Source organism: Coregonus clupeaformis, chromosome 9, assembly GCF_020615455.1.
Source record: "Coregonus clupeaformis isolate EN_2021a chromosome 9, ASM2061545v1, whole genome shotgun sequence".
Taxonomy (NCBI): Eukaryota; Metazoa; Chordata; class Actinopteri; order Salmoniformes; family Salmonidae; genus Coregonus; species Coregonus clupeaformis.
Window position 1 is genome coordinate 25,661,873 of NC_059200.1, and position 27,751 is coordinate 25,689,623.

Consider the following 27,751-nt stretch of genomic DNA (forward strand, 5'->3'; position numbering starts at 1 on the left):
TACACAAAATAGTCCAAATTGGTGAAGTGGAATGAAAAAAATTACTTCTTTCAAGAAATTCAAAAAAATGAATAACAGAAAAGTGGTGTGTGCATATGTATTCACCCCCTTTGCTATGAAGAACCTAAATATGATCTGGTGCAACCAATTACCTTCAGAAGTCACATAATTAGTTGAATAAAGTCCACCTGAGTGCAATCTAAGTGTCACATGATCTGTCACATAATCTCAGTATATATATACACCTGTTCTGAAAGGCCCCAGAGTCTGCAACACCACTAAGCAAGGGGCACCACCAAGCAAGCGGCACCATGAAGACCAACGAGCTCTCCAAACAGGTCAGGGACAAAGATGTGGAGAAGTACAGATCTTTGAACATCACACAGAGCACCATTAAATCCATTATTAAAAAATTGAAAGAATATGGCACCACAACAAACCTGCCAAGAGAGGGCCGCCCACCAAAGCTCAAGGACCAGGCAAGGAGGGCATTAATCAGAGAGGCAACAAAGACACCAAAGATAACCCTGAAGGAGCTGCAAAGCTCCACAGCGGAGATTGTATCTGTCCATAGGACCACTTTAAGCCGTACACTCCACAGAGCTGGGCTTTACGGAAGAGTGGACAGAAAAAAGCCATTGCTTAAAGAAAAAAATAAGCAAACACGTTTGGTGTTCGCCAAAAGGCATGTGGGAGACTCCCCAAACATATGGAAGAAGGCACTCTGGTCAGATGAGACAAAAATTGAGCTTTTTGGCCATCAAGGAAAACGCTATGTCTGGTGCAAACCCAACACCTCTCATCACCCCGAGAACACCATCCCCACAGTGAAGCATGGTGGTGGCAGCATCATGCTGTGGGGATGTCTTTCATTGGCAGGGACTGGGAAACTGGTCAGAATTGAAGGAATGATGGATGCCGCTAAATACAGGGAAATTCTTGAGGGAAACCTGTTTCAGTCTTCCAGAGATTTGAGACTGGACAATGATCCTAAGCAGGACAATGACCCTAAGCATACTGCTAAAGCAACACTTGAGTGGTTTAAGGGGAAACATTTAAATGTCTTGGAATGGCCTAGTCAAAGCCCAAACCTCAATCCAATTGAGAATCTGTGGTATGACTTAAAGATTGCTGTACACCAGCGGAACCCATCCAACTTGAATGAGCTGGAGCAGTTTTGCCTTGAAGAATGGGCAAAAATCCCAGTGGCTAGATGTGCCAAGCATACCCCAAAATACTTGCAGCTGTAATTGCTGCAAAAGGTGTCTCTACAAAGTATTGACTTAGTGAATAGTTATGCACGCTCAAGTTTTCTGTTTTTCTTTCTCTTATTTCTTGTTTGTTTCACCCAAAAAAAAAATTTTACATCTTCAAAGTGGTAGGCATGTTGTGTAAATCAAATGATACAAACCCCACAAAAATCCATTTTAATTCCAGGTTGTAAGACAACAAAATAGGAAAAATGCCAAGTGGGGTGAATACTTTCGCAAGCCACTGTATACGTTTACGTAAGGAGAACACACTATACCAAAGGAACGTCTGGAATTATCTCACTTCAAATGAGCGGTGCGCACTTTTCTATCAATCACTTTGGCCCTGTCTTCTGAGGACTATTATTTGTGTTTTCTAAGCTCTTACTGTTATCGGTTTGTGCAAGATCATCTTCTTTCTCTTCTGTCATACATTTTATTTATCAATTCAGGTTGGTCTCATTGAGGTAAGACTTATTTTGTAAGAAATACCCCCACTGCTGTCTGTCTGCCTGTCTCTCTGTCTGTACGGGACAATTAGCCTGAAGCTAATCCCATTAGCCATTAGCGTCTCCACACACCCTGCTTTGCCTAACGTTTCCATTCAGCTCCATCGACGTGTGGGCTGGGCCTGTCTCTATGCATCCTAACACACATCCATCATAGCAGGGAGAGGATGGAGGGTCCAGGCTGCTCTGACCAGCAGCCAGCTCAACCTCACTGGGAAGAACAATGTGGTGTGTTCTGTAAGAGTTGTGTCATCCCACCAGCTGAATGGAGCTGGGATGGAATTCTGGTATTGGGATGGCTGGATCATTGTGTGAGGGTTCTGTGTGTGCGTGTGCGTGTATGCTTGCACACGTTTCTGTACTCACCGTCTCCGTTGGCGATGGGCGTGGCGCCACACTTGCTCTCACACTGCTGCATGTTGGGGGGTCTGAGGGCCTCGGGACAGTCACTGGAGGGCTGACCTGTGTAGGAGAGACACTGCACTGTCCGCATCTGCTGGCCCAGCCCACACTGTGCCGAACACTATGGTGAAACACACACACACACAAACACTATTAACCACCCTGCACCAAAAACTGAACCACATAGACATTATTAACCACCCTGCACCAAAAACTGAACCACATAGACATTATTAATCACACTGCACCAAAAACTGAACCACATAGACATTATTAACCACCCTGCACCAAAAACTGAACCACATAGACATTATTAACCACCCTGCACCAAAAACTGAACCACATAGACATTATTAACCACCCTGCACCAAAAACTGAACCACATATACATTATTAATCACACTGCACCAAAAACTGAACCACATAGACATTATTAATCACACTGCACCAAAAACTGAACCACATAGACATTATTAATCACACTGCACCTAACACTGAACCACATTGACATTTTTAATCACACTGCACCAAACACTGAACCACATAGACATTATTAATCAAACTGCACCAAACACTGAACCACATAGACATTATTAACCGCCCTGCACCAAAAACTAAACCACATAGACATTATTAATCAAACTGCACCAAACACTGAACCACAGACATTATTAATCACACTGCACCAAACACTGAACCACATAGACATTATTAATCACACTGCACCAAACTCTGAACCACATATACATTATTAATCAAACTGCACCAAACACTGAACCACACACATTATTAATCACACTGCACCAAACACTGAACCACATAGACATTATTAATCACACTGCACCAAACACTGAACCACATAGACATTATTAATCACACTGCACCAAACACTGAACCACATAGACATTATTATTATTATTATTATTATTATTTTATTTTTTGGGGGGTAGATCAGCTTAATATTGCAGATAGATTTTAACTTCCATCAATGTAATTGTCTGCATCACTTCCAATCCCCCATGTTTTTTAAAAATATATACTCCCCTTTATTACTTTTCAACCCCGCCATCCTTTCCCTACTTGGGGTAAATTAGTGAACAACAATGCCCAGGCCTCTACTTCCAGCCTATTCTTACTATCTACACCTTATGGACACGATCAATTTTACAATAATTCTATTTTATTTGATTTTGCTCCTGAACTTCTTCTACTCTCAACCTCTCCGATCATTTTCATGATGTCCATCCGGTTTGCTTCTATATGCCATATCTTTATAACTGTGCTCTTTCCCAAAAGCTCCCAACATACAACCTATATACTTATTATGGACACAGTATGCTTACATTATTAGTTATCTTGTTATTATTTATTGTTATTTGTTATTAGTCCCATCCTTCAACTCCATTCAATACCTCCCATCTATATTTTAACACCATCCATATAGGATTTCTATTTGCCATATATATTTCAACCATACTGTGATGTTTTACAAAAGTTCTGAACCTTTCTATTCTCATTGCTTCTACAGATTGTGAATTAAAAAGAAACATTTTTGCTAAAAGTATGATTATATTATTGATCGATTGACTATGACTTGTCAGATCACCCAGTAATGCTATCTGCAAGGTTAGCTCCAGGTAAATATTGCAATCCTTTAGCCATTCCTGGACCTGTGTCCAAAAACAAGCTACAAATGGACAGAACCAAAACAAATGATCTAATGATTATGTCTCTTCACAGCAAAATCTGCAGAGCTGGGAAGATTGTATCCCCCATATAAATAACATTCTATTGGTAGCAAGAATTTTAATAATTTAAATTGAAAGATTCTAATTTTTGAATCCGGTGTTGTTTTGCGTGTCAGTTCATAAACACTATGCCATGGGATCGGCACGTCAAAAATCTCTTCCCAACTATTTTGCAATTTATATGGGACGGCTGTCAATCCTTTGGTCCTTAAGTGAAACTCAAATACTTTTTTATTTATCACAGTTTTCCTTAACCAATTATGTTCTTTAATGCAAGGCCGACAGACAAGTTCCTTACTTTCTCCCCCTTCCACTTTCCTCTTCCACTTTTGTGGTAAGGCTGCAATTATTTCGTTGTAATTTTGAGTAGAGCAGACATTTCCATATGTTTTTGTTAGCTGCATGTGCGACATAACTCATAGACATTATTACAGTTTTTTACGATTGTTTACACACTAAAATTAAAATTTCCACACAATTAGCAAAATTGTACTCCAATGAGCAAAACACCTCCACAGATTTGCACAACATTACACACAATGTCCGCCTCACCCTTTTTGCAAAACATTACACACAGTGATTTGTAAAACTCTACACACATTTTCACACCTTAGACACAGATAAGGATCGTGAGGTTACTTCCTTGTAATTACAAAGCACCGGATTGCCAATTACCACACTAATGAACGAATTGGATAAACACATCTACCAGGTGTGGAAGCACACATGTGCTAATTTGAAAACGCAGCACTCAGGTGTGCTATAAAAGGCAGCAGGTGAGTTCACCTGTCTTCAACAAAAATGGAAGGAGTTAGAAGAAGAAGAAGAGTGAGAATGAGAGGGGGAGCTCAAAGAGGAGATGAAGGCGGTAGAGGAAGAGGAGAAGGAGGTAGAGGAAGAGGCATAGGTAGAGGAGAAGAAGGTAGAGGAAGAGAAGGAGGTAGAGGAAGACACCTAGGTAGAGGAAGAGGTAGAGAAGGACTTGAAGAGTTGATAGAACCTGAACAAAGAAGACGAGGACCAAATTTGACTCGAGAAATCCGTGCAACACTTATTGACCATGTTATCAACCATGGACTGACACTGATGGAAGCTGGACAAAGAGTTCAACCAAATCTCAGCAGAAATACTGTTGCGTCAGTAATTCGGACATTTCATCGAGAAAACAGGTAAGCTAACCACACAGTATACATTGAAACTGAAGCTTGTATAATCAATATTGTTTACTGTGACATTTGACAGTAGGCTGCATATATATATATATATATATATATATTTATTTATTTTTATCTTATTTTGTTTTTACATAGGATTGAGGGTCGAGGACACCAAGGTGGAAGGGGCCCTATGTTTAGTCGTGCACAAGAGGCCGCCATTGTGAACATGGTTTTGGCCAATAATTGTATCAGGCTACGAGAAATCCAAGCCAATATCATCAATGATGACAATATTTTCAATAACATCCAACGAGTCTCTCTGTCAACATTAGGTCGAATCCTAAAGAAAAATCAAATATACATGAAGCAACTGTATCGGGTACCATTTGACAGAAATTCAGAGAGAGTGAAACATCTGCGCAATGAGTATGTGGAGGTATGCATTGTTCATCTGACTATGGTGTGGTATCATGCACTGCTCATAATGTTCTGTCACAAAAAAAATACTGTGCTATAGATATTGAATAGCATCCTATTTTCTTTAATGTGTTTCAGAGAGTCTTGCAAAGGTATATGACCTGCGGCCTTATGACCGTTTGCCCCTCATTCAGGCCATGGAACAGGCATGTGATCTTATTGAAGCAGCTTCAGTGCAGGGGTGGATTCGTCACACAAGGCGATTCTTCCAACGGTGCCTTGCCAATGAAGACAGCCTGTGATGTGGATGAAATGTTATGGCCTGATCCAGCCAGACGGAGAGACGGATAGTTACAGTATTCTTGTTGCTTTTACAGTAGTTTTCTTTCATTTCTGTTTACTTTTACTTTACTTTTCTTCAGAGTCAAAGTGTATGTACTGTAATTCATGCAGTAATTTTTATTTGTCTACGGATTTTATTTGTTTACAGTAATTGATATCATTGTTGGTTGATTACTGTAACTGATTATGGTAAGAAATACTGTAAGTATTGAAATAAATACTTGAAATATTCAGTCTGCAGCATCAAGTGTTGTGAAGTGCTTGGTAAGGTTATAGTAGGCCTACAGTATTTGTCTACATTCTCCTTATATCTCAAAACAAATCATGAATAATGTTGTGAGTTTCTCACTATTTTTTGTCACCTAAATTATCTCTCACATACAGTAAGAATGTCTGGCCAAAAATCTATATATTTTTTTTTTACAAATGTGTTTTTTATTTATCACAGCAGTGTGAAACTGGCTGCAATAGTGTATGATCATTGATGACTGTGTTGGTTAAATGAAAACAAATAGCATTTTCACAAATATGTGTATATGTTTTGACTGAAGTGTGTATGTTTTGACTGAAGTGTGTCATTTTGCAAACAATCTAGGAATTTTGCTAATTGATTGTGGTGTTTGGATAATTGTGATTATATTTTGACAAAAAGAACTCTGTTTTCAAAATCGCGTGTAAACAATTGAAAAAAACTGTAATCAAACTGCACCAAACACTGAACCACATAGACATTATTAATCAAACAGCACCAAACACTGAACCACATAGACATTATTAATCACACTGCACCAAACACTGAACCATATAGACATTATTAATCAAACTGCACCAAACACTGAACCACATAGACATTATTAATCACACTGCACTGGAACAAACACTGAACCACATAGACATTATTAAGCACATACTGCATTCAAAAGACACAGACAGAGTTATTAACCCTCAACACAGCCACACTTGTAAAACTCCAACCCACTACATGTGTTAGAACTACTAGTAACTGAGTCATTGACACAGTCAAACAGCACTTCGCTCCTGGCTGGCTGTGTCATTCTGATCACGTCCTCTATGGGCCAAGCCAAGCTTAGCCTGAGTGTGCAGATTCTCACTGCCCCCTGTTTTACTTTCTCAGTGGACACTCAGCAGTTCTGACTAATCACTAGGGATACTGTAGCTTATCCTATTAAGTCATCGTTGAGAGAGAGAGAGAGAGAGAGAGAGAGAGAGAGAGAGAGAGAGAGATTAGAGAGAGAGAGAGAGAGAGAGAGAGAGAGAGAGAGAGAGAGATGAGAGAGATAGAGAGATAGAGAAAGAGAGATGAGAGAGCTGAGAAGCCAATGTAAGTAGAATGGCCTTCCTGAATGGTTTAAAGTTACTTAGTCTGACCACACACAAACATACAGTACACACACATGCATAGAAATATAATTAACATGCATAGAAATATAATTAACATGCATAGAAATATAATTAACATGCATAGAAAAAGAATTAACATGCATAGAAATCTAATTAACATGCATAGAAATATAATTAACATTCTACATTCACAGACGATTATCAGGCCATTTGTTGAGAAAGCATTCTGTGGAATTAAGTTGTTGGCACGGTAACTCTGCTCTCTGTAATTATAATGACCAGGTGAATTGTTGCTATGGGAGAGGGCAGAACTGGTGGGTTCTCCTTCCTCACAGAGAGGCCTTAGTGTGTGTGTGTGTGTGTGAGTCTCTCTCTCTTCTGTTCAGGCCAATTGACCCTGGTATGACCTGGGAAGAATGTAATAGTAATTGATAGTAATTCTTTAATGGGCGTCAGTGAGACTGCAGTCAGCTGGTCAACATTAGAAGAGAGAGATGGTAGCTACCAGCTAGAGACACAAGAGAACATGTAGTTAGTTGCATCAGCTAGAACTATGTAGTCAATTACATCAGCTAGAGGTTATCAGGGCAACCCAACAGTTCTCCTGTCAATGTTATTCTCTGTACCGTAGTAGTTCTCTTAGTTGTCTGTAACATAGTAGTCTTATTACAGAAAGAGTTTCTCTGGTCACGTTCTCTAGTAGACTTTCCGGACACTTCTAGATATTCCTGGATGTTATTTAGTGGCCTTGTTGTGGGATTTCAGTGGTGGACTTTGTTGTGGTAGTAAAGTGGGGGTTAGAGGTCAGACTCCAGACACTTCTAGATATTCCTGGATGTTATTTAGTGGCCTTGTTGTGGGATTTCAGTGGTGGACTTTGTTGTGGTAGTAAAGTGGGGGTTAGAGGTCAGACTCCAGAGGTTAGAGGTCATGGGCTCTGGTTCAAGGTTCTAATGGCAACCATATGTACGCTCACACACAAACAACAACATCCGGTGCTCCCACTTCAATCAGAAGGCCTGGGGCTCATTTAAAGGCAATGCTCCCACGTTGGCGGAGACTGCATTCACAGTAAACGCTGCATATGTCGGCTCAATCGGAAATTAGCTTAACATTTATAGCGCGTAATCTGTAACGCTTCAACGATACATACTGAATAGAGCCCATGGCTGATAACCTCTCGGTGGCCCGTCAAAGGACAGGGTCAGTGTCAGCACGGCCCAAGGTTAAGGACTAATATACACCAGTAACACCACAGCTTTAAGTCTGTTTGGATCAAGGACTTTCTCACACACTGACCCCCTCCCTCTCTCTCTCTCTCTCTCTCTCTCTCTCTCTCTCTCTCTCTCTCTCTCTCTCTCTCTCTCTCTCTCTCTCTCTCTCTCTCTCTCTCTCTCTCTCGCTCTCTCGCTCTCTCTCTCTCTCGCGCGCGCTCTCTCTCGCGCTCTCTCTCTCGCGCTCCCTCTCTGCGTGTGCTACAGTGCCTTGCAAAAGTATTCCTCCCCCTTGGCGCTTTTCCTATTTTGTTGCATTACAACCTGTAATTTAAATGGATTTTTATTTGGATTTCATGTAATGGACATATGATAAAAATTACAGACCTCTACATGCTTTGTAAGTAGGAAAACCTGCAAAATCGGCAGTGTATCAAATACTTGTTCTCCCCACTGTAGATATATTTATATCTCCCTCTCCCTCCCTCCAGCCTCTCTTTGCCTATGTAATTACTTCCTTCACCTCCTCCTCTCCTCCTGTCTCTCACCCCTGTCTCTTCCTGAGCCGTAGAAAGGGCAGATTGTAGTGAAGGCAGTGCTTTCCTCCACGGTCTCGCTGCCGGGGGCCAAAAGGTCACTGGTTCAAATCCCACTTAAGACCCTCCATTGACGTAGACCATCTGTCAGGGCTGGACCCTAATAAAGACTGTCTAATTTGGAGGGGATGACATGCAGGCTGGGATGTGATGCTCCACAGAGCCTGATCTGAAGGGAGGGTTAGCCTAGTGGCCCGGTGGGCACAGAGGTCAGACACAAGTTGATGGGATGGCTGAGATCTGACTGGGGCCGCGGTACACAATCATACACACACACACACACAGGCATGCACGCAAACACCCCAGTTTATGATCAGAGTGTAAATTCTGTTGACTGTTCACCAAAACAGGGGATTTGGTGTCTGTTCTTCTTAGAACAGTTCATTTTAATTGCCTTTACAAACATGTTGTTGTTTTGACATCCCCAATGTTAAGCTATTCTGAAGAAGTGAATGGAAAAGTGAAAGGAAGTAATGATTTCTGAAGGGGGGACCAATCGTACCTGTCCCCATTCCCCTAGGATCCATCTAGGTGGCGGACAGCGTCCCAGACTGCAGCGGGTCCTGATGGGGGGCTTGTTATGGGAGGGACAGTGGGCGGGGGGGAAGGTCTTGGTCAGGTTGCTGCTCTTACACAGCACGATGCGGTGCTTGAACCCAGGGCCACATTTGGGTGTACACTGGGGGACAGAAGGTAGAACACACAAGCTCAATAAAACTATTCAATTTATTCTAGGTCTCTATTGAAACCACTGCTGTCACTCAAAGCGATCCCAGCGGACATAACTGGTTACAATGACATTATGATGTTAATTCAACCAGTTTTTCCTGCTGGGATGTCAACAAGTGAAAAGGGGGCAGTCCTTCTCTCACCTCTGACCAATCCAGAGTGACCCACTGAGGGGGGCAGGACTGGTTGTTGCAGGCTTCTCGTTCTATTGGCCGGTGCGTCAGACAGTGGCTGTCCTCCAGGGTCTCCTCCTCGGCAGGCCCCATCTTCCTGATACAGAGAACCGTCCGCGTCCGCATCCCGCCATCACACGTCTTCCCACAGTCCGACCAGTCCCCGATAAACCACCTACAACAACACAACCACACAGTGGTGTAAAGTACTTAAGTAAAAATACTTCTCTGTAGCTCAATTGGTAGAGCATGGCGCTTGTAACGCCAGGGTAGTGGGTTCGATCCCCAGGACCACCCACACGTAAAAATGTACAGTGGGGAAAAAAAAGTATTTTGTCAGCCACCAATTGTGCAAGTTCTCCCACTTAAAAAGATGAGAGAGGCCTGTAATTTTCATCATAGGTACACGTCAACTATGACAGACAAATTGAGGAAAAAAAATCCAGAAAATCACATTGTAGGATTTTTTATGAATTTATTTGCAAATGATGGTGGAAAATAAGTATTTGGTCACCTACAAACAAGCAAGATTTCTGGCTCTCACAGACCTGTAACTTCTTCTTTAAGAGGCTCCTCTGTCCTCCACTCGTTACCTGTATTAATGGCACCTGTTTGAACTTGTTATCAGTATAAAAGACACCTGTCCACAACCTCAAACAGTCACACTCCAAACTCCACTATGGCCAAGACCAAAGAGCTGTCAAAGGACACCAGAAACAAAATTGTAGACCTGCACCAGGCTGGGAAGACTGAATCTGCAATAGGTAAGCAGCTTGGTTTGAAGAAATCAACTGTGGGAGCAATTATTAGGAAATGGAAGACATACAAGACCACTGATAATCTCCCTCGATCTGGGGCTCCACGCAAGATCTCACCCCGTGGGGTCAAAATTATCACAAGAACGGTGAGCAAAAATCCCAGAACCACACGGGGGACCTAGTGAATGACCTGCAGAGAGCTGGGACCAAAGTAACAAAGCCTAACATCAGTAACACACTACGCCGCCAGGGACTCAAATCCTGCAGTGCCAGACGTGTCCCCCCGCTTAAGCCAGTACATGTCCAGGCCCGTCTGAAGTTTGCTAGAGTGCATTTGGATGATCCAGAAGAGGATTGGGAGAATGTCATATGGTCAGATGAAACCAAAATAGAACTTTTAGGTAAAAACTCAACTCGTCGTGTTTGGAGGACAAAGAATGCTGAGTTGCATCCAAAGAACACCATACCTACTGTGAAGCATGGGGGTAGAAACATCATGCTTTGGGGCTGTTTTCTGCAAAGGGACCAGGACGACTGATCCGTGTAAAGGAAAGAATGAATGGGGCCATGTTTCGTGAGATTTTGAGTGAAAACCTCCTTCCATCAGCAAGGGCATTGAAGATGAAACATGGCTGGGTCTTTCAGCATGACAATGATCCCAAACACACCGCCCGGGCAATGAAGGAGTGGCTTCATAAGAAGCATTTCAAGGTCCTGGAGTGGCCTAGCCAGTCTCCAGATCTCAACCCCATAGAAAATCTTTGGAGGGAGTTGAAAGTCCGTGTTGCCCAGCGACAGCCCCAAAACATCACTGCTCTAGAGGAGATCTGCATGGAGGAATGGGCCAAAATACCAGCAACAGTGTGTGAAAACCTTGTGAAGACTTACAGAAAACGTTTGACCTGTGTCATTGCCAACAAATGGTATATAACAAAGTATTGAGAAACTTTTGTTATTGACCAAATACTTATTTTCCACCATCATTTGCAAATAAATTCATTAAAAATCCTACAATGTGATTTTCTGGATTTTGTTTTCTCATTTTGTCTGTCATAGTTGACGTGTACCTATGATGAAAATGACAGGCCTTTCTAATTTTTTTAAGTGGGAGAACTTGCACAATTGGTGGCTGACTAAATACTTATTTTCCCCACTGTATGCACACATGACTGTAAGTCGCTTTGGATAAAAGCGTCTGTTAAATGGCATATTATTATTATTACTTAAGTAGTTTTTTGGAGTATCTGTACTTTACTATTTATATTTTAGACAACTTTTCCTTCACTACATTCCTAAAGAAAATAATGTACTTTTTATTCCATACATTTTCTCTGACGCCCAAAAGTACTCGTTACATTTTGAATGCTTAGCAGGGCAGGAACATTGTCCAATTCACACACTTCTCTGGTCATCTCTACTGCCTCTGATCTGGCAGACTCACTAAACACAAATGCTTTGTTTGTAAATGAAGTGTACCCCTTGTTATCCTTAAATACAATAAAAATAAAAATAAATAGTGCAGTCTGATTTCGTTAGTATAAGGAATGTGAAATTATTTATACTTGTACTTTTGTTACTTTAGTATATTTTAGCAATTACATTTACTTTTGATACTTAAGTATATCTAAAACCAAATACTTTTAGACTTTTACTCAAGTAGTATTTTACTGGGTGACTTTCAATTTTACTTGAGTCATTTTCTATTAAGGTATCTTTACTTTTACTGAAGTATGACAATTGGGTACTTTTTCCACCACTGCAACCACAACATTAGAACAACGACTTAACCACAACATTGATAGAACAACAATAGAACTGTCACTTTAACTTAGCTATTGGAACCATATGGATCAGATCATTATTCATACGGCTGACAGTATTATACAGTTGATATAAATTGCATATTGTATCAAGTGTACACGGAGTGTACAAAACATTAGGAGCACCTTCCTAATAGAACAGGGTCAGAACAGGTTCTTCTCCAGGGTTGCTCCTAGGCTCTGGAACTCCCTCCCTCCAACCATCCATGACTCTGAGTCCATCACCATCTTTCAGATACACACACACACACACACACACACACACACACACACACACACACACACACACACACACACACACACACACACACACACACAAGCAAAGCAATACAGTCTTCTCTACACCACTGAGCACCAACTAACCCAAACCCTTACCCTGCCCCTTACCCTAAACCAGGTTCGTATCCAAACCCCAACCCTCCCCTCCCCATACAGTACACTGACACATCACACTCTTTCCCTTCCTTGAGCCACTCCTCTCTTTATTCACATTTTTGTTTAGTCTGATATTGTTTTGACTCCTTTTTTTGTATATATTTTTTTAATAGTGACTTTGGGTCTTTGAAAAGTGCTGTATAAGTCACATGTACTATTATTATTATTATTATTATTATTATTATTACTACAACTAACACAGATATCCAGACTGTGAGCCCTGAATCCATTTTACATCATCTACAGGAATGTATCCAGAATGAACAATTTATCCCAATATCTGGGTTGCTAACAATCATGTTTACCTGCTCATGTTGAGACAGTACTGTGAACACTATGTTGGCGTTCCTGATTCGAAAATCACGGCATGTGTTTGTTGCAGTTCAGTTTGATACTGCAATGGACAACAAGGGATTGTCTGAGATTCTGAGAAGAGAAGAAAAAGGAATTCCCTAACATGCTGAATACACATAGAAAGTGTTTGTACCAATGTCAACCGGGCCCTTAATGAAGTGAGTTTATGAGTTCAAAGATAGCTTTCTTGGGCATTGGGTGAAGCCAGGAACGGCTTCAGACCAGAACTTCATATCAATTCATTACAGATGCCCATCTAAAGGTAACGACTCACTCATATACACCCCCATATACACACACACCACTATTAGCAGACGGCTTCAGCCCATTGGCCAACAGTATTTAATCCCTTCAGCCTATTGGCCAACAGTATTTAATCGCTTCAGCCCATTGGCCAACAGTATTTAATCCCATCAGCCTATTGGCCAACAGTATTTAATCCATTCAGCCCATTGGCCAACATTATTTAATCCATTCAGCCCATTGGCCAACAGTATTTAATCCTTCTTTTTCCAATGGAACATCTGAGACATGATTGAACTCTGTCTGACTGTTCCCCGAGTCCTCGCAAAGAAGCTAAGCACTTTTGGCCACAACACACGTACGCACACACACACACACACACACACACACACACACACACACACACACACACACACACACACACACACACACACACACACACACACACACACACGCACACACTAAGGCCTCTGTGAGGAAGGAGAACCCACCAGTTCTGCCCTCTCCCATAGCAACAATTCACCTGGTCATAATAATTACAGAGGAGAGTTACCGTGCCAACAACTTAATTCCACAGAATGCTTTCTCAACCAATGGCCTGATAATCATCTGTGCATGTAGAATGTTAATTCTATTTATATTCATGTTAATTATTTCTATGCATGTTAATTCTAGTTCTATGCATGTGCGTGTACTTGTATTTGTGAGAGGGATTGACATGTTGAATACACCGAGCTGTCTGTTTTAACTACTGGCACACAGCTCGGACACCCATGCATACCCCACAAGACATGCCACCAGAGTCCCCAAGTCCAGAACAGACTATGGGAGGCGCACAGTACTAGATAGAGCCATGACTACACGGAACTCTATCCCACATCAAGTAACTCATGCAAGCAACTCTCTCTCTCTCTCTCTCTCAACGATGACTTAATAGGATAAGCTACAGTATCCCTAGTGATTAGTCAGAACTGCTGAGTGTCCACTGAGAAAGTAAAACAGGGGGCAGTGAGAATCTGCACACTCAGGCTTGGCCCATAGAGGACGTCATCAGAATGACACAGCCAGCCAGGAGCGAAGTGCTGTTTGACTGTGTCAATGACTCAGTTACTAGAAGTTCTAACACATGTAGTGGGTTGGAGTTTTACCAGTGTGGCTGTGTTGAGGGTTAATAACTCTGTCTGTGTCTTTGAATGCAGTATGTGCTTAATAATGTCTATGTGGTTCAGTGTTTGTTCCAGTGCAGTGTGATTAATAATGTCTATGTGGTTCAGTTTATGGTGCAGTGTGATTAATAATGTCTATGTTGTTCAGTTTATGGTGCAGTGTGATTTATAATGTCTATGTGGTGTTCAGTGTTTGGTGCAGTGTGGTTAATAATGTCTATGTGGTTCATTTTTTTATTTTATTTTTGTCATTTAGCAGACGCTCTTATCCAGAGCGACTTACAGGAGCAATTAGGGTTAAGTGCCTTGCTCAAGGGCACATCGACAGATTTTTCACTTAGTCGGCTCGGGGATTAGAACCAGCGACCTTTCGGTTACTGGCACAACACAGCTACCTGGTGCAATAATGTCTATGTGGTTCAGTTTTTGGTGCAGTGTGATTAATAATGTCTATGTGGTTCAGTTTTTGTTGCAGTGTGATTAATAATGTCTATGTGGTTCAGTTTTTGGTGCAGGGTGGTTAATAATGTCTATGTGGTTCAGTGTTTGGTGCAGTGTGATTAAAAATGTCTATGTGGTTCAGTGTTAGGTGCAGTGTGATTAATAATGTCTATGTGGTTCAGTTTTTGGTGCCGTTTGATTAATAATGTCTATGTGGTTCAGTTTTTGGTGCAGTGTGATTAATAATGTCTATGTGGTTCAGTTTTTGGTGCAGTTTGATTAATAATGTCTATGTGGTTCAGTTTTTGGTGCAGTGTGATTAATAATGTCTATGTGGTTCAGTGTTTGGTGCAGGGTGGTTAATAATGTATATGTGGTTCAGTGTTTGGTGCAGTGTGATTAATAATGTCTATGTGGTTCAGTTTTTGGTGCAGTGTGATTAATAATGTCTATGTGGTTCAGTGTTTGGTGCAGGGTGGTTAATAATGTCTATGTGGTTCAGTGTTTGGTGCAGTGTGATTAATAATGTCTATGTGGTTCAGTTTTTGGTGCAGTGTGATTAATAATGTCTATGTGGTTCAGTTTTTGGTGCAGGGTGGTTAATAGTGTTTGTGTGTGTGTGTGTGTGTTTCACCATAGTGTTCGGCACAGTGTGGGCTGGGCCAGCAGATGCGGACAGTGCAGTGTCTCTCCTACACAGGTCAGCCCTCCAGTGACTGTCCCGAGGCCCTCAGACCCCCCAACATGCAGCAGTGTGAGAGCAAGTGGCCAATGGAGACGGTGGTCATTTTAAGCATTTCCACTTTTTGACATAAAACAAGCTCTGAAAATAGTAAACATATGAAGTTATAAATCATTTACGTTTTATTTTAGCATTTTCTTCAAAAAACGTTTTACAGCTTGGGGGCTTCTTGAAGGCAAATTAATATAGCAAGTCATAATCGTTTTTATGAAAGATTTTTCTTACCCAGAGCCTTAACTTATGGTGGAGCTAAATGCTTGTGTAGTCAGTCTTCTCAGGGCGACATAAGCGGTCGCTTAAGGCCCCCGGCCACTAGGGGGCCCCGGACCAAATTATTATTTTTTCATTTTTTTTATTAGGAACTCAGTCGGGGTCTCAACTTACTTTTAGAATACACAAGGTGCCGTTTCGAAATGTAGTTCTGCATCAGAAATGTTTCTCTTGTTATGTCAGTCCCTGACAGTCACTCAATTAGCCCATGTCAGAAAAACATTTTTAGATTGGTAAATTAGTCTAGCCAGCTATCTAAACTTGTAGTAATCATGGCTGAATTACCGACCGGGCACGAAGGGCACGTGCCCAGGGGCCCTGACCTCCAGGGGGCCCCCATTGATTTTGTTAGTCACTCTCACTCAGATATCATATTAACATGGCATAAGTCATGGCAAAATGTGGAGAATTGCAGGAAATTAGTCATACAATTGCTAAATCTTGTTTCCGCCTCAGGCTAAATGTGCAGAATTGCTTTCTCTCCACCATCAAGAGGGGGGCCACTAAAATCTCTCTTAGGGCCCCCAAAAGGCTGAATCTTCTGAACCCACTCCACTCACTAACTACTGTTAGTTGGTCTATGTTTGTCAGTCATTAAAAGGTTGTATGTAATACATGTTGTGGACCTGAGGTCCAACAGTATTAGTATTTTCTCTGAGCCAAGTTAGCATACAGTACACCCATCCAGCATAGTTTAGCAGGACTATCTTTCTGTTCCAAGATGGACATGAGGTTCACAGTGTCTGAGGGTCTTACATACTCTTGTGGGAAGGTACTGTAAGCACACCCGTCGCTATGGGCGGGCCATAGGGGGCCGGGCCCGCCCCCAAAAATGCTTGTGCCCCCCCCACTTAAGGCACAGATTATTTTAATTTTATATTATAATAGTTGCTAATTTTGTGTTGCATTAATGTTGCATTCTTTATCATTAAAACATAAAAAATATAAAGAAACAATGGTGTGATTTTGTTTGATTGATGGGAATCTACACTGCAACAGCCTATCACGGCCTTAATAAAAAGAAAGTTAGGCTACGTACGTGACGTAGCCTACGTCAGTGTAGCCGCTCAACAGTTACCGCGCATTTTTGAAAGCTGGATGAGTTTTCGCCGGCTTACTCGCTTCAGTTCGTCATGGATATCCGTAAGTGGTTGAAAAGCCCACCAACAGTCTCCTCTGCCAAATTGGATACGACACCGACGCTCCTGATGTTGTAGTTGGAGAAGGAGACCCTGAACGACAGTCTGAGCCTGATGCTAGTAGCTCCGTGGAGTCCGACCCTGGGCCTGGCAGGACCTGCAGGTCAAGTGCAACCGCGACTGGGGCAGCATTTGGGCCACAACTGCCTGTTGAATCAGTGGGTGTGAGTGACCTCGGCATGGACAAACCCAAACAGGTTGTGTTGAGGAAATATCCAGTCAAAATGTTTGGTTAAAAAAAACGATCATTTTCCTCTAGCTGGTATTTGAACAGGGACTGGCTTGAGTACTCGGTGGAAAAGGACTCCGCATTTTGTTATGCCTGCAGGAAATTCAAATCTGTATCATCGGACGCAACCTTCTCCATTAAGGGATTTAATGATTGGAAACATGCAATTGGAACAGGCAAGGGCTTAAATAAGCATGCAGCTTCAAAATAACATTTAGCCTGTGAAGCAATGTGGAGAGATTCAGAAAAACGTAGAGAGACTACATGTCAGCTGTAATTGATATGCTGGAGTTTTTAGTGGTGAATCAATTGCTGTTACGTGGATATAAAGCTGGTTTTGCCAGTGCGCTAGATGATAATAGCTCAATGGGGCTGTTTTTGTCTCTCTTTGAGTACACCATGCGCAAAGATCCCGAACTGACACGGATTACAAAAACAATCCCACAGAATGCACGCTATACCAGCCCACAGATACAAAACGAGATTATCGAAATGATGAGCAAACTCGTGACAGAGGAGACAGTGAGACAAGTCGGCGATAGCTGGTATTCAATTAAAGTGGATGGCACACGGGATCCTTTAGGCCAAGAAAACATATCTGTAGTTGTGCGTTTTGTTGACAAAAACTATGGTCTGTGTGAGCGCCTCTTGGTAATGGTCACATCTGAGAAAGGTGATGCAGAGGCTCTGACAGGTGTCATCATTGATGAGCTCACCAGCGCCGGACTCAGCACGGACAAAATCCTGAGTCAAGTTTATGATGGCGCATCACTCATGTCTGGCAGGCATGGTGGTGTGCAGAAATTGCTCCAAAACAAGCTGGATCGTAACATACCATATATTCACTGCTTTAATCACCAACTTCATCTGGTTGTGATTCATGCCTTGTCCAGTGAAGCAGCTGTCGATTATTTTTTTGGAGTATGCAACATACAACTTCATCAGGAAGCCAACCGTGGCTATTCTGTACAAAGGCGATACCCTGAAACGTCTCTTGGACCAGAGATGGACTGGCCACTTGGCAACGGTCAAAGTTGTGGTGAAGCGTTTTCACGACATATCCACATTACTGACCGAGGTGGAAAACACACGAGGCCTTGGAGCGGAGGTGCGCGTCGAGGCTACGGGGCTGCTTCGTGCCATTACGCAGCGCAGTTTTCTTTTCATTGCGCACCTTGTTATGAAACTGTTGTCACTTTTGGAGCCGCCTAACAGACTACTACAGGCCGAAGATATGGACTTGTTCACTGCGGTGACACTTGTGAACAGCGCTTCTGACTGCGTGAAGACACTGTGGGATCTCTGCGCTCCTCCAGCATCGGCCACCGAGGCTGTGCCGGTGACTGACCCTGGTCCAAGCAAGAGAAGACTCACAATTAATAAGAACCTCCGCGGATTTGCAGTTGAAGAAACAGTCGAGCTCATTGGCGCACTGGCTGCTTTGAACCCAGAGGCCGAGGGTAATTTCCTGGACCCATCAAAGGTAACCCCTCTCCTGGTATTAAGTGGAACTGATGTGGTTGAATCTGAATATACTGTGGCTCGTGAGTTCCTGGTGAAGAAAATGACTGACACCCCGGTTCCCCCCGAAGATGGAAAATGGACAATAGCCAACATCCTCAGCACATTCAACTGTGCACTTCAGGCTATGCCGACTGTTCTCTGTTGGTTATGTTTAATGTGATGATTACGTGCTGCGCAAATAGAGTATACGATTATTATAAATATACGTACTGTAGGCTAATAATAATTGTGCCCTGCCCTCCCATGCATTTCATATGCCCCCCTTAAGACTGAGGTCTGGCGACGGGTCTGACTGTAAGTGATCCCTGTATTGTATTGTATTGAGCCATATTGTCCTGTATAGTACTGTATTGAGCCGTATTGTCCTGTATAGTACTGTATTGAACCGTATTGTGCTGTATAGTACTGTATTGAGCCGTATTGTCCTGTATAGTACTGTATTGAGCCGTATTGTCCTGTATAGTACTGTATTGAACCGTATTGTCCTGTATAGTACTGTATTGAACCGTATTGTCCTGTATAGTACTGTATTGAACCGTATTGTCCTGTATAGTACTGTATTGAACCGTATTGTCCTGTATAGTACTGTATTGAACCGTATTGTCCTGTTGGCCGGCAGGGATGGCGTTTGCAATGCCAGGTTTGTGGGTTCGATTCCCATGGGGGGCCAGTATGAAAAAATAATGTATGCACTCACTAACTGTAAGTCGCTCTGGATAAGAGCGTCTGCTAAATGACTAAAATGTAAATGTAAATGTATAGCACTATATTGAGCCGTATTGTCCTGTAAAGTACTGTATTGAGCTGTATTGTCCTGTATAGTACTGTATTGAGCCGTATTGTCCTGTATAGTACTTTATTGAGCCGTATTGTGCTGTATAGTACTGTATTGAGCCGTATTGTCCTGTATTGAACCGTATTGTCCTGTATAGTACTGTATTGAGCCGTATTGTCCTGTATTGTATTGAACCGTATTGTCCTGTATAGTACTGTATTGAGCCGTATTGTCCTGTATAGTACTGTATTGAGCCGTATTGTGCTGTATAGTACTGTATTGAGCTGTATTGTCCTGTATAGTACTGTATTGAGCCGTATTGTCCTGTATAGTACTGTATTGAGCCGTATTGTGCTGTATAGTACTGTATTGAGCCGTATTGTCCTGTATAGTACTGTATTGAGCCATATTGTCCTGTATTGAACCGTATTGTCCTGTATAGTACTGTATTGAGCCGTATTGTCCTGTATTGTATTGAACCGTATTGTCCTGTATAGTACTGTATTGAGCCGTATTGTCCTGTATAGTACTGTATTGAGCCGTATTGTGCTGTATAGTTCTGTATTGAGCTGTATTGTCCTGTATAGTACTGTATTGAACCGTATTGTCCTGTATAGTACTGTATTGAGCCGTATTGTGCTGTATAGTACTGTATTGAGCCGTATTGTCCTGTATAGTACTGTATTGAGCCGTATTGTCCTGTATAGTACTGTATTGAGCTGTATTGTGCTGTATAGTACTGTATTGAGCCGTATTGTTCTGTATAATAATAATAATAATCATAATAATAATAATATAATAATAATAATAATATGCCATTTAGCAGACGCCTTTATCCAAAGCGACTTACAGTCATGTGCGCATAAATTTTTACGTATGGGTGGTCCCGGGGATCGAACCCACTACCCTGGCGTTACAAGCACCATGCTCTACCAATTGAGCTACAGAGGACCACATTTCATTTATACAGTGGGGAGAACAAGTATTTGATACACTGCTGATTTTGCAGGTTTTCCTACTTACAAAGCATGTAGAGGTCTGTCATTTTTATCATAGGTACACTTCAACTGTGAGAGACGGAAAAAATCACATTGTATGATTTTTAAGTAATTAATTTGCATTTTATTGCATGACATAAGTATTTGATCACCTACCAACCAGTAAGAATTCCGGCTCTCACAGACCTGTTAGTTTTTCTTTAAGAAGCCCTCCTGCTCTCCACTCATTACCTGTATTAACTGCACCTGTTTGAACTCGTTAACTGTATAAAAGACTCCTGTCCACACACTCAATCAAACAGACTCCAACCTCTCCACAATGGCCAAGACCAGAGAGCTGTATAAGGACATCAGGGATACAATTGTAGACCTGCACAAGGCTGGGATGGGCTACAGGACAATACGCAAGCAGCTTGGTGAGAAGGCAACAACTGTTGGCGCAATTATTAGAAAATGGAAGAAGTCACCCTCGGTCTGGGGCTCCATGCAAGATCTCACCTCGTGGGGCATCAATGATCATGAGGAAGGTGAGGGATCAGCCCAGAACTACACGGCAGGACCTGGTCAATGACCTGAAGAGAGCTGGGACCACAGTCTCAAAGAAAACCATTAGTAACACACTACGCCGTCATGGATTAAAATCCTGAAGCGCACGCAAGGTTCCCCTGCTCAAGCCAGCGCATGTCCAGGCCCGTCTGAAGTTTGCCAATGACCATCTGGATGATCCAGAGGAGGAATGGGAGAAGGTAATGTGGTCTGATGAGACAAAAATAGAGCTTCTTGGTCTAAACTCCACTCGCCGTGTTTGGAGGAAGAAGAAGGATGAGTACAACCCCAAGAACACCATCCCAACCGTGAAGCATGGAGGTGGAAACATCATTCTTTGGGGATGCTTTTCTGCAAAGGGGACAGGACGACTGCACCGTATTGAGGGGAGGATGGATGGGGCCATGTATCGCGAGATCTTGGCCAACAACCTCCTTCCCTCAGTAAGAGTATTAAAGATGGGTCGTGGCTGGGTCTTCCAGCATGACAATGACCCGAAACACACAGCCAGGGCAACTAAGGAGTGGCTCCGTAAGAAGCATCTCAAGGTCCTGGAGTGGCCTAGCCAGTCTCCAGACCTGAACCCAATAGAAAATCTTTGGAGGGAGCTGAATGTCTGTATTGCCCAGCGACAGCCCCGAAACCTGAAGGATCTGGAGAAGGTCTGTATGGAGGAGTGGGCCAAAATCCCTGCTGCAGTGTGTGCAAACCTGGTCAAGACCTACAGGAAACGTATGATCTTTGTAATTGCAAACAAAGGTTTCTGTACCAAATATTAAGTTCTGCTTTTCTGATGTATCAAATACTTATGTCATGCAATAAAATGCAAATTAATTACTTAAAAATCATACAATGTGATTTTCTGGATTTTTGTTTTAGATTCCGTCTCTCACAGTTGTAGTATACCTATGATAAAAATTACAGACCTCTACATGCTTTGTAACTAGGAAAACCTGCTAAATTGGCAGTGTATCAAATACTTGTTCTCCCCACTGTATAATTAATATGAATTCGGAGGACAGAAATGATTAAATATATAGTACTGTATTGAACCGTATTGTCCTGTATAGTACTGTATTGAGCCGTATTGTCCTGTATAGTACTGTATTGAGCCGTATTGTGCTGTATAGTACTGTATTGAACCGTATTGTCCTGTATAGTACTGTATTGAGCCGTATTGTGCTGTATAGTACTGTATTGAGCCGTATTGTCCTGTATAGTACTGTATTGAGCAGTATTACTGTACGTACTCTGTGGGGCAGAGTTCAGTGTTGCAGGACCTCTGGTTCCCTGGAGGTTTGCTGTCTGGGTCACAGTAGCTGTTCTGCACCACCGAGTTATCATCCAGACGCTTACACACCACTCCCTGCTTCTGGGAACCTAGCAGAGAAGGGAGTACAAACACAACACAACACCCAGTTAATGTCCAGCCTCTTACTGTGTGATGCACCACTTCCTGAGAACCCTGACAGAGAAGTAGCCTGGGACATCCACGGCCTTGGAGCAACGTAAGCCTATAGGCAACTGCATTCAAAGATCGCAGAAGTAAGCCGTCTGGCTTAAGAGACTTACAGAGAAGAGGAGCAAAAACCCACACAACAACCATGTCCCTGATTAAGTACTGATTCCTGAAAATGTAAGAAAATACAGTACCGAAATCACCTTGTTATTCTCCTGCACGTGACCCAGAGTGCAGCAGGCAGTCCATACGCTGCAGTGTGTCCTGTGTGTCTGTGTTTGGGTGGAGAAGTAAGGTATGGTTTTAGTCTGTAGTAGACCCAGACGTGTAAATGCCTGGTGCCTTGCAGGATAACTTTTACAGAGCTGCAGCTCTTTACTTTGGCTGCTGGCGCAGACTCTGATAGCTACCGTATCGCTGTCATCCAACCCTCTGTGTGTGTATGTGTGTGTGTGTGTGTGTGTGTGTGTGTGTGTGTGTGTGTGTGTGTGTGTGTGTGTGTGTGTGTGTGTGTGTGAGTATGTGCCCTCTCTATGGGGTCTCATGGGACCTATCCTACACCATACTGGTCTGACCGGTGTAATGACATATGCACATACAGTTGAAGTTGGAAGTTTACATACACCTTAGCCAAATACATTTAAACTCAGTTTTTCACAATTCCTGACATTTAATCCTAGTAAAAATTCCCTGTCTTAGGTCAGTTAGGATCACCACTTTATTTTAAGAATGTGAAATGTCCGAATAATAGTAGAGAGAATGATTTATTTCAGCTATTATTTCTTTCATCACATTCCCAGTGGGTCAGAAGTTTACATACACTCAATTAGTATTTGGTAGCATTGCCTTTAAATTGTTTAACTTGGGTCAAACATTTCGGGTAGCCTTCCACAAGCTTCCCACAATAAGTTGGGTGAATTTTGGCCCATTCCTCCTGACAGAGCTGGTGTAACTGAGTCAGGATTGTAGGACTCCTTGCTCGCAAACGCTTTTTCAGTTCTGCCCGCAAATTTTCTATAGGATTGAGGTCAGGGCTTTGTGATGGCCACTCCAATACCTGGACTTTGTTGTCCTTAAGCCATTTTGCCACAACTTTGGAAGTATGCTTGGGGTCATTGTCCATTTGGAAGACCCATTTGCGACCAAGCTTTAACTTCCTGACTGATGTCTTGGGATGTTGGTTCAATATATCCACATCATTTTCCTTCCTCATGATGCCATCTATTTTGTGAAGTGCACCAGTCCCTCCTGCAGCAAAGCACCCCACAGTATGATGCTGCCACCCCCGTGCTTCACGGTTGGGATGGTGTTCTTCGACTAGCAAGCACCCCCTTTTTCCTCCAAACATAACGATGGTCATTATGGCCAAACAGTTCAGACCAGAGGACATTTCTCCAAAAGGTACGATCTTTATGCTGTGCAGTTGCAAACCGTAGTCTGGCTTTTTAATGGCGGTTTTGGAGCAGTGGCTTCTTCCTTGCTGAGCGGCCTTTCAGGTTATGTCGATATAGGACTCGTTTTACTGTGGATATAGATAATTTTGTACCTGTTTCCTCCAGCATCCTCACAAGGTCCTTTACTGTTGTTCTGGGATTGATTTGCACTTTTCGCACCAAAGTATGTTAATCTCTAGGAGACAGAACGCGTCTCCTTCCTGAGCGGTATGACGGCTGCGTGGTCCCATGGTGTTTATACTTGCGTACTATTGTTTGTACCGATGAACGTAGTACCTTCAGGCGTTTGGAAATTGCTCCCAAGGACGAACCAGACTTGTGGAGGTCTATTTTCTGAGGTCTTGGCTGATTTCTTTTGATTTTCCCATGATGTCAAGCAAAGAGGCACTGAGTTTGAAGATAGGCTTTGAAATACATCCACAGGTACACCTCCAATTGACTCAAATTATGTCAATTAGCCTATCAGAAGCTTCTAAAGCCATGACATCATTTTCTGGAATTTTCCAAGCTGTTTAAAGGCACAGTCAACTTAGTGTATGTAAACTTCTGACCCACTGGAATTGTGATACAGTGAATTATAAGTGAAATAATCTGTCTGTAAACAATTGTTGGAAAAATTACTTGTGTCATGCACAAAGTAGATGTCCTAACCGACTTGCCAAAACTATAGTTTGTTAACAAGACATTTGTGGAGTGGTTGAAAAACGAGTTTTAATGACTCCAACCTAAGTGTATGTAAACTTCCGACTTCAACTTTGTAATTTTTCTTAACTTCTCATGTGTTTTTTTTTGTTGCTAGAATATTGCTGGCATTTAGTGGCCATTCTAGAGAGGAACAGTATTTATTGTTTCATAAAAGCCCATTGCTTTTGTGGGTAAAATTATTTGGTTTAGTCATTGTTGAGGCAGTGGTGGACATTTCGCTGTGGTTTCAGAGTTAGGAGGTTTCAGTATGCAGTAGGACAAGGGTTTTGGAGCAGCAGTCATCTGTGTGTTTGGCTTGTCTCTCTCTCCCCACAGCCGCTGTATCTCTGGCAAGCCAGACTGTATGCTAGCTAGCCCTGGTTAACCAGAAGACATTCAAAGCAGCTCATTCATAGAAATTACACCATATTATTGTGCCTGGCTTTAATATGTAAAACACATATTAGGTTTTTCTTAAAAGCTAAATCTACATTCAGAAAGCAATAATGTTATGATCCTACACACCCATGTCAAAGTATCATACTGGGTTAGCCCCACAATATTCTCCAGTATTTCGATAAGTATTGGTTGGTTAGGATTGGAAAGACACACACACAGAAGATACAATGTATCTCATGTTGGAGAAAGCTACTGTTATTTAAAAGAAAACAATACAAATGTAAACATATTCTAAAGAAAAATAAAATATGTTGTACTGTCACATACGCGGTGAAATTTGTTGTTTTACAGCATCAGCCATAGTAGTACAGCGCCCATGGAGCAAATTAGGGTTAAGTGCCTTGCTCAAGGGCACGTCGATAGATTTTTCACCTTCTAGGCTCAGGTATTAGAACCACCTTTCGGTTACTGGCCCAACGCTCTAACCACTAGGCTAGCTGCCGCCCTATTCCATTAACAGATAGGTAGAACAGCACTGTCATGTCTGACACCTAGATTAATGCTCCCCAGAGTCTCCATATTTCCAGTGATGTGTTCAGTAGGGTACAATGTTGAGCGTAGCCAAACTGTTTTGCAACAGAAAGCAGAAATCCGCTTCTTTATTGGATAACTTCAAGTACCTCCCAGTTTCAAAATGTTTTCTCCTGTTTGGTGGCTACTGAAAAGGAGCCAGGACAGAGACATACACTGAGTATACCAAACATTGGCTTTTAGCTTTTGGGTTTTATTTATTCGCGCCAAAGAAAATAAGTGAAAAACAAAACAGTACAGATAAAAAACGGGTAAAAACGGTTTGCAGGTGAGGTTGGAAGCCCAAAAGGGCTGATATGAAAACCACACCACAAATATAAGTACAAAAAACAATGTTTGTTAAATCAGTTAAACAAAGCATATTAATTATAATTGTAGATTATATACTCAGTATACAAGAAAAAACGTGTGATTATGTGTGTGTGTGAGTGTAAGAGTTAGGCTACATGGAGGGGATTATTGGATAGTTTGGTTCATCAGGCTGACCCCCAGTCTTCATGGAGGAGACTACTGGGTAGTTTGGTTCATCAGGCTGACCCCCAGTCTTCATGGAGGAGACTACTGGGTAGTTTGGTTCATCAGGCTGACCCCCAGTCTTCATGGAGGAGACTACTGGGTAGTTTGGTTCATCAGGCTGACCCCCAGTCTTCATGGAGGAGACTACTGGGTAGTTTGGTTCATCAGGCTGACCCCCAGTCTTCATGGAGGAGACTACTGGGTAGTTTGTTCATCAGGCTGACCCCCAGTCTTCATGGAGGAGACTACTGGGTAGTTTGGTTCATCAGGCTGACCCCCAGTCTTCATGGAGGAGACTACTGGGTAGTTTGGTTCATCAGGCTGACCCCCAGTCTTCATGGAGGAGACTACTGGGTAGTTTGGTTCATCAGGCTGACCCCCAGTCTTCATGAAGGAGACTACTGGGTAGTTTGGTTCATCAGGCTGACCCCCAGTCTTCATGGAGGAGACTACTGGGTAGTTTGGTTCATCAGGCTGACCCCCAGTCTTCATGGAGGAGACTACTGGGTAGTTTGTTCATCAGGCTGACCCCCAGTCTTCATGAAGGAGACTACTGGGTAGTTTGGTTCATCAGGCTGACCCCCAGTCTTCATGGAGGAGACTACTGGGTAGTTTGGTTCATCAGGCTGACCCCAGTCTTCATGAAGGAGACTACTGGGTAGTTTGGTTCATCAGGCTGACCCCCAGTCTTCATGAAGGAGACTACTGGGTAGTTTGGTTCATCAGGCTGACCCCCAGTCTTCATGGAGGAGACTACTGGGTAGTTTGGTTCATCAGGCTGACCCCAGTCTTCATGGAGGAGACTACTAGGTAGTTTGGTTCATCAGGCTGACCCCCAGTCTTCATGGAGGAGACTACTGGGTAGTTTGGTTCATCAGGCTGACCCCCAGTCTTCATGGAGGAGACTACTGGGTAGTTTGGTTCATCAGGCTGACCCCCAGTCTTCATGGAGGAGACTACTGGGTAGTTTGGTTCATCAGGCTGACCCCAGTCTTCATGGAGGAGACTACTGGGTAGTTTGGTTCATCAGGCTGACCCCCAGTCTTCATGGAGGAGACTACTGGGTAGTTTGGTTCATCAGGCTGACCCCCAGTCTTCATGGAGGAGACTACTGGGTAGTTTGGTTCATCAGGCTGACCCCCAGTCTTCATGGAGGAGACTACTGGGTAGTTTGTTTCATCAGGCTGACCCCCAGTCTTCATGGAGGAGACTACTGGGTAGTTTGGTTCATCAGGCTGACCCCCAGTCT

General features: G+C 42.6%; 1 protein-coding gene across 1 annotated transcript in view; it reads right to left on the minus strand.

The window, feature by feature from the left end:
• LOC121574156 (A disintegrin and metalloproteinase with thrombospondin motifs 6-like) overlaps window positions 1–27,751 on the minus strand; it is a 144,628-nt gene that overhangs the window by 4,930 nt on the left and 111,947 nt on the right. Inside the window, exons 21-24 of the mRNA XM_041886792.2 lie at window positions 22,650–22,779; window positions 9,870–10,074; window positions 9,500–9,676; window positions 2,126–2,282 (exon numbers count right to left, since the gene is read on the minus strand). Of these exons, the coding sequence (XP_041742726.2) occupies window positions 2,126–2,282; window positions 9,500–9,676; window positions 9,870–10,074; window positions 22,650–22,779 (669 nt within the window). The remainder of the gene's footprint in view (window positions 1–2,125; window positions 2,283–9,499; window positions 9,677–9,869; window positions 10,075–22,649; window positions 22,780–27,751) is intronic.